This window comes from Labeo rohita, chromosome 19 (genome assembly GCF_022985175.1).
Source record: "Labeo rohita strain BAU-BD-2019 chromosome 19, IGBB_LRoh.1.0, whole genome shotgun sequence".
NCBI lineage: Eukaryota > Metazoa > Chordata > Actinopteri > Cypriniformes > Cyprinidae > Labeo > Labeo rohita.
Genome location: NC_066887.1, coordinates 13,265,371 through 13,277,586, shown reverse-complemented (window position 1 = coordinate 13,277,586; position 12,216 = coordinate 13,265,371). Strand labels below are relative to the sequence as shown.

Genomic DNA, 12,216 nt, shown 5'->3' with positions numbered 1-12,216 from the left:
ATAAGTGATCATTTGGTTTGCATCATATCCAGTATATCCAGTAGTCATCATGACACCAAGAAGTAATACGGTGTCTTAAGAGCTGCCAGGCCTGTAGATGATAAATTAACAGGACTAGCGTAGGTCACAGCTTGTTGTGTCACTGCCTTATTTTTCCCTCTTTTTCTAAACCCACAGCAGTCCATCATCAGCAACATTCGGCGCTGCTCAGGTCCCTGTGCGTCCGAGCTCAGTGAATCTGTGATTGTCTGCGTTTGGAGATATATAGGAAGGTGTGTGAATGTCAGCTGGGATCTTTTCTCTGATGCTGACGGCACAATGAGGTCTGACAGAGGACAGTGCCCTCATAATGTGACCCGCCACTGACAAATTTCATCTGTATATGGGCACACGCTTATATTATTTCAGCTCAGATTAGAAGAGCTGTTCAGAGATTCATTTTTAATTAAGCTGTTTTACTTTTTATTAGGCATGTCTGATTTTATAACCCTAACTATTATGTTAACTCTACCCCACCTCACTGCAATAAATATTTATAATTTTACCTTTGAGGACATTCCCAAGAGAAGCTTCTGGGGACAGTTTTGTCCCCAAAGTATAGCTAAGTAAACATGCATACGCATTTTTCTCTGAAACCCTGGACCCTGGAAACAAGTAAAGACAAGAAAAGAGGCCTTTTTGGGGCCTAAATACAGACATCCTATGTGTACTAATCTTTGTCCATGTGTTATTTTTGTATTGAAATATTCCCAGCAGCCTCATGCACCTGTGTTCTGGGGGACAGATGTGAGAGAAAGACACATTCTGCCTGATGCAACTGTGGACAAGTCTATACTGGATCGTGCAGTAGCGTCGGGATTCCCGCGTCCTCCAGGAGCAGCGAACGCATCGGGATAGGTCAGGCACGACGCAGGCGAAGAGCGAGAGAAAGCCGTCGCGTTTAATGCACCGCTGCAGCCGAGGGGACATATGAATCTATTTATAGCACAGGTTTTAATGAGCCTTTAAACTGAAACAGACGCGAACAGGCACAAAGCACAACACAATGGCCAACGAACACACGCACACGAGCTGATGCTCACAGATAGGACTGCCCATGAGGTCCGATCCGGGAGGATTGGATGACTTGTGCTTGGATCATCTCCTTAGGGAATGCAATTAGCTTGGCTGAGCCAGCCGATTGTGCTTGTGTTGCCTGAATGTTTAATCAGTGATCAAACAAGCAGAAACTTCATTATACACACACACACACACATACACACACACACACACACGTGTACACCTGAATAGAGCCCCATTACTGAAACTCCTGGAGAGTGTCCAATAGGTCACTAATGGAGCACCTTGGTGTAAAAGAGGACCGTGTATGTACAGTAGAGAAACCATATGGTGACCTGCTTTAAACACTCGCTTTCTCACTTTATTTTCACACATTTAGAAGAAGAGAGGAGGGTGAGAGAGATGAAGATCCTTTGGTCGGTGACGCAAGTGAGACAGTCACACAAACCAAAATATCTGTGTAAACACTTGCATTTAATTACTGCTCTACTCTGGATGGATGTGGGAAAAGGATTAGATGCTTTCAGAGATTCAAATAAAGGGATATGATTACATGTAACTTATATACATTAATACAATTTTATAATCTTTTTTCTTAGTTTAAATAAGTAAGAAGAAGTATATAAATCAAAATTATTATTGATAGATAGACAGGACAGAACGATAGAACACTAGAGCAAATAGAATGACAGATAGAATGATAGAACGATATAATGACAGAATGATATAACGATAGATAGAACCATAGAACAATAGAAGGACTAACAATAGAGTGACAGAATGATAGAACAATAGAACGATAGATAGCACAATAGACAGCAAAAGATGACAGAACAATAGAACAACAGAACAATAGACAGAACGATAGATAGAACGAGAGAACGACAGAACACTAGAACAATAGATAAACAACAGAACGATAGAATCAATAGAATGATAGATGACAGAACAACAGACTGGTAGACAGAACAATAGAATGACAGATTCAAATAGAGAGATAGAAAAAAATGACAGACAGAACGATAGATAGCATGATAGAACAATGATAGAACAATAGATAGAACGACAGATAGAACGATAGAACAATAAAACGCTAAAACATTAGATAGAACGACAGATAGAAAGATAGATGGATGACAGAATGAAATAACGATAGATAAAACGATAGAACAACAGAAAGACAAAACAATAGAACAATAGAACGATAGATAGAACAATAGACAACAAAAGATGACAGAACAATAGAATTACAGAACAATATATAGAACGATAGATAGAACGAGAGAAGGACAGAAAGCTAGAACAACAGATAAACAATAGAACGACAGAATGAGTGAACGACAGAACACTATAACAATAGATAAACAATAGAACAGAATGATAGAATGACAGAATGACAGAACAATAAAACGACAGACAGACAGACAGATAGATAGATAGATAGATACATAGATAGATAGATAGATAGATAGATAGATAGAGAAAATGACAGAATGACAAAACGACAGATAGAACAATAGACAGAACGACAGAACAATAAAACGATGGATAGAACGATTGATAGAACAATAGAACAACAGAACGATGACAGATAAATAGATAGTTAGATAAAGTGACAGACATAATAGATAGCATGATGGAACGAAAGAACGACAAAACGATATAACAAAAGAGAACAGAATGACAGAACAATAGAATGATAGATAGATAGATAGATAGATAGATAGATAGATAGATAGATAGATAGACAGACGGACAGATAGATAGATAGATAGATAGATAGATAGATAGATAGATAAAATGACAGAACGATAGATACAATGATAGGATGGTAGAATGACAGAACATAAGAATAATAGATAGAATGATCAAACGATAACAATAGAACAACAGATAAACGATAGAAATACAGAACAATAAGACGATAGATGACACAACAATGGATAGAACAATGGATAGAATGAACGAACGAACGATAGATGGATCCAAATAAATTTACTGCACTCAATGCCAAACGCAATGCATTTAATGCACTTCCATGTGGGACATTTAAAATCTGTAAAATCTATTTACACACGTTATTGATTCTGCTCAAACCCAACCTTATGTCAGTGTAAACTGAGCAACAGTGAGTATATAGACATGAGAGCTGGACTGCGAGAGGAAAACGGTAGCCTCAACATCTCACAGACATTACTGTAGAAGCACAGCAATTTATGTGTAGACACATACAAACACACAACCGCACACAATCCTACTCAAAGTGCGCGGCCTGACAAATGGGTTTAATTCCTCATCGAGGCCCAAGTCATCTAATCTTTTACCACATAAAAAGGGGATTGGGTCTTAATCTGTAAAACAGCATACTGGAGTGTGATTCATGCTGGAGTGTGAACAGCTCTTAATCCACTTATTGATAGACACTCAGGCAAAACACCGACAGCCTCCTGCAACGTGTCAGATATCAAGCAGCAGACAGGACAGGTGCTAAATTACTTCACTGGAACAAGCAGAATGAGGGCTGAGATAGAAACCCAGAGCATTCATGAACACACACACACACATGAAAACCTCTTTGTTTATTCTAAGTATTAAATGAAGGATTTCCATATATGCAATTAGGCCGAGGCACTTCTGAGAAAAAACATTAATTCTCAGTGAAACCAGCAACCCCCAGTCAACCCAAGTCTCCAAGAAAAGGCCAGCAAGTGAGGTTCTAGATCCACACCTCCTAATTTGTGTGACACAACAGATGCACCTCCTCCTGAAATGTCACATCACACAGCGCGGGCAGCTATCCTGCGGTACGGCACCGCTGAGGGTGAGAGAGCGTGACACTGGCATGCTAATCAGGCTTCCAGTGCCCTCCTCAGGCAGGCTGATGACGGGATCAGGCTCTTCCTCTGTGTCTGTTCAGCAACTCCATCCAGAGGCAAAGATAAAGGGATTTACACCTTCCACAACTCTCACTGGATCTCCTTACCTCCCCAAAGGCAAGAGCACAACTCTCTTCAGTCATTCAGATACAGAGCGTTTATGTGAATGAGTTATTTATTTATTCAATCATTCATTCACTGAATCTTCAGATATACAGCACAACTCTGCCATTAATTTTAAAACAAAAAAAGACATTAATAAAACGAAAAAATATATATTTTATAAGGTATCACATGTTACAATTGCTTTTGTAGAGCGTGGGAAACCTGGCTTCCCCCTAAAATGAAATAAAAATGTAAAAATGCAATTTATTTGCAGCATGTATGAATATATATTGTCTGTCACTCCTTGTGCATTTCAGTATTTTAGCAAATAAAATTGTAAATAAATATCACTCAGAACATGCAGTGCTTTAAACTTATGGAAGCAATGGGAGTCAAAGAGAACAGAAGAAGCGCTGTTTGCATTTGCAAAACAACATATTCTTCAGTAGACATTCATCTTCCAATAGAGCTATAAATCACTATATTTTTTATTCACCTGGAAGCCGTATATTTTGCATCTTTCCATTTCCATACCAAATATTGTAAAAAAAACAATTCAGTCAATAATTTACATCTGTGTACCTGCTTTTTGCATCAGATGCTTATAAAACTATTTTAAAAATTTGTCAAAATCAAAGTCAGCTTAACAACCTCTTTTCATAATTCACCTTCTATTTACATGTCAACTACAGTATGTCAGCTTTGATATACAAACTGTATTTTTATTATTTTTTAAGATAAGTCATTTTTTTAATCTAATATATTGGTGTGAACTGACGACAAAATTCAATTCAGTTTTTGACCCAGTCAGAACAATTCATTTCAGCTTGAAACAGCCCACCACAGACTTTTTTTGCACATTTCTATCAGCAACAAAACTGCAGTGTCAGCGTTATAGATCTCGAAGCAGGAGGATTTGCTAGCACTAGCAGTCCCACTGATCCATGGCTAGGTAGATGTGTAATGATGATCCAGGTTTTAGATCTATCACCTGAGGAATACTTTGAACTCTGACAGCAAACGGTTACTATGGAGCGCTTATGTGAGAAAGAGACGCTAATATCTCCCTGCCCCTGGAGGCTTTCAGCTACATGTCCCATTGGAGGAAGGAATTTCCAGAAGCTTACAATAAACACAAACACACACGACACGATTTCTGACCATGTTATATATAAATATATCTCAACCAATCAATTCAATCTACCCCTATCTCAGTCACTAAAATAAGGCCGAAAAGGAACTCCACAGGGGAATCTGTGTCTTTTCACATGAAATACAAACAGAAGGAAAATGATACACACCCACACTCCAGCAGAAAACAATAGGCCTTATATTTCTGAGAAGTACTCTTCCAAAAAGTTGTAGGCAGGTGAAGCTAATTATGTAGAGCAAGATAATGTCTTATGCTAAAACGTGTATGATTTGAGCTAGAAAGTTGTTCTTGGGTATTTCAGTGTTTACAAATTGGCCCCCTTCACTTCCATTGAGCTAAATTAACTAAATTCCATTTTTGTTTAGTCACTTCAAGTGCTTTAATATTCTGAAATATTCCTTTAAACAAATAAGGGCCAAAAACATAATATATACTTTCTAAAAACATTTTCTTAACATTAGTTTAAGGACTGAACCACAATACCATGATTCAAAGTACATTTAAAAAAATCTGCATACCTCAGAAAAGCGTTGAACATCTTGGGTCAGGGTTCCTACTCTGCTCCAGTTATAATAGTTGAGAAACTTCACCACAGCAGGGTTCACAGCATTGTCTGATGGGACAGTCCTGAAGAAATTTGGATACTTTTTCCTGTCTGCCAGGACAGGAGTTGTGGCTGCAAAAGAAAGCTGTAAAGGAAGAAGAAAGTACAGTTAGCCAAAGTCCTTTTAAGACAAATCAGTTTAGTGGCAATTTTGGTTATTTTCTATGTACTATAGTTACCAGGTACGGTTGAAGTAAAAAGTTTACATACACCTTGCAGAATCTACAAAATGTTAATTGTTTTACCAAAATAAGAGGAATCATACCAAATGCGTGTTATTGTTTATTTAGTACTGACCTGAATAAGATATTTCACATAAAAGATGTTTACATATAGTCCACAAGAGAAAATAATTGTTGAATTTATAAAAATGACCCTGGTCAAAAGTTTACATACACTTGATTCTTAATACTCTGTTGTTACCTAAATGATTCACAGCTTTGTTTTTTGTGTCTCACTGATGCGCCAGAAGGAAAAACTATGCATTAAGAGCCAAAGGGTGAAAACTTTTGAATAGAATGTGTACATTTTTTTTATTTTGCCTAAATATCATATTTTTTTCATTTAGTACTGTCCTTCAGAAGCTACATACATCCCAGAAGACAAAATAAGTGAAATTTACCCTGATTTTCAAATTACAAAAGTTTTCACCCCCGGGCTCTTAATGCATCATGTCTCCTTCTGGGGCATCAATGAGCGTTTGAACCTTCTGTAATAGTTGCATATGAGTCCCTCAGTTGTCCTCAGCATGAAAAGATGGATCTCAAAACCATACAGTCATTGATGGAAAGGGTTCAAATACACGGAAATGCTGAAAAACCAAAGAATTTGTGGGACCTGAAGGATTTTACTGTAGAACAGTGGGCAGTTTAACTGTTCAGGACAAACAAGGGACTCACGAACAACTATCACTAAACAAAAAAACAGCTGTGGATTATTCAGGTAACAACACAGTATTAAGAATCAGTATTATTGAATGGAGTTATTTTTATATATTCAACTATTAGTTTCTCTTGTGGACTATACTTCATGTGAAATATATTTATGTGAAATCTTTTATGTGAAATATCTTATTCAGGACAGTACTAAATAAACAATAACATGCATTTTGTATGATCCCACTCATTTTTAGGTAAAATAGTTAATATTTTGCAGATTCTACAAGGTGTATGTAAACTTCTGACTTCAACTGTGTATACATATAGCTCTTAAAATTCTCCAAAACTCGTAAAAAATAATCAGACTATAGCATGCAACATTGCAGGATGTTGTGAAGTCATATTAACATCACATAATACAGAACTATGGCATAACTGACCCTTCACAGGGAGTTTGCTTGACATGCAGTCTGACCAGTCATAATGCCGAATCTGTCATTTTGTCTGACAAACAAATCAGACAGGAGAGCAGATTAACGTCAGTGGACTTAAACTTGAAAAATGTTGTGCATTGACGTCTTTCTGTGGTTGAAACAAGATACTGCCTGATGTTCATTCATGTTTACTTCATGCTATAAGTAGTAAATATATTTCTTATAAAAAGAAATATATTACAAAAAGAAATATATTTAACACAATAACAAAGCTGAGACTTTGTTTTACATCTAAAGTAACCTGCTCTGTCTTGTCTGTTGGTGTGTTGTCAGTTTTCTCTTTGTTCCACAATGTATTTTTCACTGTGTGAGAACATGATGTGTGGCATAAGAGCGCAATAACTTGTCGGATGTAGCAAACGTAACAAAAGGAGGTTGGGTCTTTGTGAAGGGTCACTTAGATTGAGATTGTGTTCACCTATCCACCTCAACCCGGAAGTAAGCCTATGGGTGACAATTCTGGTTCATTATCTGCTATAGCGAAATAATGAGGAGAATAACAACGTGCAGTAAATGGTAAAACTCTCTCTACAAAACAGTGTGCTCATAATTAAGATAATACAATAAAATAATATGGTAAGACACACCTATTTGCAATATCAAGCAGCCAAACAAGCTGTTTTGTACAGCTACAAATGAAACCAGACCCATAAAATTTACAAATGGCTGTGCCTACTTTTACAGGAAAAAAAGGTGGATACTTTCTGCTACTTGAGCAGCATGCTGGATCGAAGGCAAGTGGCCATCCATAGCCAGTACGCCAAGACTCTACAGTGTAGGTGTGAATGAATCAACATACTAACACGTCTCTATAAAAAGACAGCTCTCACACCTTTGGTGAGTGCCCTGCTGATTGGAGCCATGAACGTTTGCACTGACCGTCAACCTCAGCATATCAGCTTGTAGATGCATGCGTGTATTAGGATGGATTATGGAACATTAAAATTTGCAAATATAATTTGAGCCTGTACTGTAGATAAGATTTGTATTTGCCTAAAATAATACAAAAATATTATTATATTAAATAGCAAATATTATTAGATTATTAAATATTATTATATAATATTACTGTGTATTTTATTTTTAGAAAACATCTGCAATATTTTGACAGTATTAAAAAATCTGAAAAAAAAAAAGGAAATATTTATAGCTTAAAAAAAAAACTAAATAGTTGCACTTTGTAGTAATAATTGCTGGGAATTTTAGACATATAATGTAACTTTGTGACAACTCTAAACACTTTTGTTGGGAAATGTTGGCATAGGATGCAAAACCTTATCAATGTATAATTTTTTAAAAACCCAATACCTTTCCAATACCTTGGTGATGTGTATAATTCACAACCAATGTTTAAAACATGACAGAAAATCAAATGTTTACATTTGCAATGCATAAAATCATGTACATTTTCCGCAAATCATTACAGAACAGGAACATGTGACCAAGTGAATGGCCTGAAATTCTCTTAGGCTACTTAATCGTTGAGTCCCGCTTCATCTAGTTCTCCTTTGCCGCAAGAAACAAATGTTAATAAGATCCTTTTAAAAAACGCGTCTATGCACTGTTCAAATATTGCATGCTAAGCATGTTTATATCTTTTTAGGCTTTTAAAAAGGGACCGTTTAAAAGAGCCTTCACACTTTTGAAGACTTTTTCGCTCAAAACATGCCCTCTTTAATGTTGTCAAACACCAGGCAGAGCATTTTAAGCCTCAGCTGGAGCGAAAAACAAGCCTGGAACATCATGGTATGATTTTTATGCCAGTGCTCCCGTCAGTAGATTAACAAATGTTCCTCCGGTTATAATACATCCTGAGGGTTGTTAGTCTCTCAGAGATAAACATATGGAAATGCTTTGAGTTCAAATAGCAAAAGCCGTCTTATACTTGTTAAAGGAGCACACTCTTTGCTTACAGTCATAAAATGTCTGTCGGCTACGTGGCTGCACATTCAATTCAATGAAATTTTTATTGCGAGGCAAAAAATCTCAACTGAATAGTGAATGGAAATGTAATCTTTCAAAAGCTGCATGTTGATGTTTTTGTGAAAATTTACATGGATGGCTTGTTGAATTTACAGGTGATTTAAGCAGCAATTTACATATAGTACTAACAGAGTAAACCGCCTTTCCAGAGCACAAGGAAGCACCTCAATGTAAAAACGGTGACAAGTTCTATTCAGCTCTGGTCTACATGGGTTTTCCCTGAAAATGAACTCGGAATAGGACCTTCCGTTGCTCGGGATTGAATCAACTAAATTACTTTTCTTGTGAATAGAATTGTGGGTGAAATGGAATTGACTTCTGCTCTGGAGTGTGCAGCGGCCGTGACCCCTGACCTCTCATCTCGTCTCATTTGTTGCCCCTCTGGTGAATGAAGTGGCGACGTAATCACAAACACACTGCTGAATGGAACATGGCCTGAATACAGCTTTTTAGGTCTACTTTCTAATACAGGGAGGAGATTCAGGCACCATCCCAAAACCTAGTCAAGTCAAATCTATTTGTATAGTGCTTTTCACAATACACAAATTTGTTTCAAAGCAGCTTTATAGAAAATCATGATGTTAGTGTTTAGAATATCTTTATTCTGCATGTTCAAAATTCTACAAAAATGTAAATAATATTGTGTATGTACAAAGGGATTAATCCAGGCATTAATTTCACCTTGAAGTGAACATCATTTGACAAATGTTCACAAATTTACCCTGGCTGAACCCCTTATGGATGCAAGCCAGATGAATTTATCATGCAGAGGGAAAAAAAACTCTGTCTTAATTCTTAACCCGATCTCACAATGGCGCACTGGTGTGTACACACCCTGACAGCCAGAGAACTCGTGAATAACAACAGCCTAACATTTCGATGAATTCCATTAAGCCCTGTTAGAAACATTTAGACCTGTGAATATTTAGACAAGGGAACAGATAGATTTGGGTAGGATTTATTTACACTGTTATATTATATGGGAAACGTGTGAACTAAAGCTATAGCTGACAGCAGACATCAGAGCTGACATAATCACGCCACCTGCTCTGCGTTTCAAGAGGAAGGAGGGTGCGCAGAACATCCATTTTTCCTTCTAACATGGGCGTGAGCAAATGAAAGGGGATTGCGAGGGATTGAAGTAATCTAATATAATGATTTTATGTCCTCTAGGAGAGTTATTGATGTTAATCAACGTAGGGTTAATTGCAGTGCTGAAAAGATAAGACATTACGATTCCTGATAATGACACAGATTAGTAGTCTGTGATTCTCTTTGAAGCCAAGTGTGCATTAACTCACAGATCTAGATAGACACTATCTAGATTGGTCTGGTTTTGGCCTTTTCAGACCTGCCTCAAAAAAGTCATTTCCTCACTGACAATCTTGAAAGAAGAAGCCAGTCTCAGAACAGTGATGTCACGCCTGTTGAACGTGTCAAAGCTGGTATATTCAATTAAAAAGACTTCAGATGTTCACATTAGGGCTGCAACGATTCCTCGATTCTATTCGAGTATTCGATTTTTTAAAAAATCCTTGATTGCATAATTCCCAAAATACCGGAAATGGCGCATTCCACATGTGAAACCCATTTAAAAATCATAATAAAGCATAATGCTATTAAGAATTCATGAACGCTACGATTCAATTAAATAAATATATGTGATACAGGTTTAATAAATGCACTTTATTTTCATGCATGTTGTTGTGATTTTGGGTTTATTATAATGTTCATCTGGGAATTCAACGTGCACTATTTCATTAGATTTATAGGGTAAATCATTTATAAACCTATGCAAACACATAGGAATATGTCAATATCTTTCTCAGTTATACTGATTTTAAAATAAAAGTTTAAACCCTCACTCTGAGTTTACACGTTTTATGTCCATATATTCAAGACATTACAGTGGCTGTAGGTTTTCTGTTCTAAAGAAATAGGCAAATATTAAAGATTAAGTGGACATTTGAAATAAATGTTGTTGAGTCAACATTAAACACTGATTAGATTGCACAGTAAAAGGTAAAAACAATCGTCAGGCTGTTGATATAATACATATCTACATTAACTCCATTGTTTATAATACATTATGTATTTTAACAGTTTTGTTCAATAATGATATTACCATATGATTACTTGCTTTTGACACTTTATTTGAACTAATTATTATTTCTTAATTGCTATTATATATGTATTTTAAGTCATTTTAAAGGCTTTTGTTCACTTGGGTCTATTTTTATTACTACAAAAAAGATTAATTATAATTATCCAGTTACTCGATTAATCGTCAGGATAATCAGCAGATTACTCAATTACCAAAATAATCTTTAGTGGCACCCCTAGTTCACATTAAAATTAAAATTCTATCATCATTTCACTCTCATGTGGTTTGTTTTCTGTGGAACACAAAAGTCTTTTATGTTTTTTCCACCATAAAATGAAAAATGACTTTAATTTTATGGACCTAAACAGTTCTTCATAATAGTTTGTGTGTGTGTGTGTTCCACAGAAGAAAGAAACTGTTTTTTGTCCTTTTAAACCTTGGACAGACCAAGTTCCTATTTACTATCATTGTATGGAAAACAGCTTGGTCATTCTGCTAAATAACTTTTGTATTCTACAGAATAGAAATATATTGTGTTAAATCCCTGTTGAAAAATCCAGCATATGCTGATTAGGTATGTTTTGAAGCATGGCTGCTGGTTTGAGCTGGTTTAAGCTGGTCTCTAGCTGGCTTAAGATGGTCATGTGCTGGTCCTAAGATGGTTCTGAGCAGGAGCTAGTTGCTTAGGACCATCTTAAACCAGCTCAAACCAGCAGCCATGCTTCAAAACATACCTAACCAGCATATGCTGGATTTTTTTATCAGGGATGACAAAATTATTATTTTACCCTAAAAGTATGATATACTGGGTGAATACATATACATGGTTCCACATTTGACAAGTCAAATAAATCTAATGAAATCACCCTACGTCTGTTCATCAAGTCTAAAGTCAGTATTTTTTTTAAGAAAAAAAAAAACATTTATTCAGCAAGGATGCATTAAACTGAGAAAAAGATA

General features: G+C 36.3%; 1 protein-coding gene across 1 annotated transcript in view; it reads right to left on the bottom strand.

The window, feature by feature from the left end:
* Positions 1 to 12,216, bottom strand: part of gabbr2 (gamma-aminobutyric acid (GABA) B receptor, 2) — a 242,494-nt gene that overhangs the window by 94,699 nt on the left and 135,579 nt on the right. Inside the window, exon 3 of the mRNA XM_051136519.1 lies at positions 5,712 to 5,882. Within this exon, the coding sequence (XP_050992476.1) occupies positions 5,712 to 5,882 (171 nt within the window). The remainder of the gene's footprint in view (positions 1 to 5,711; positions 5,883 to 12,216) is intronic.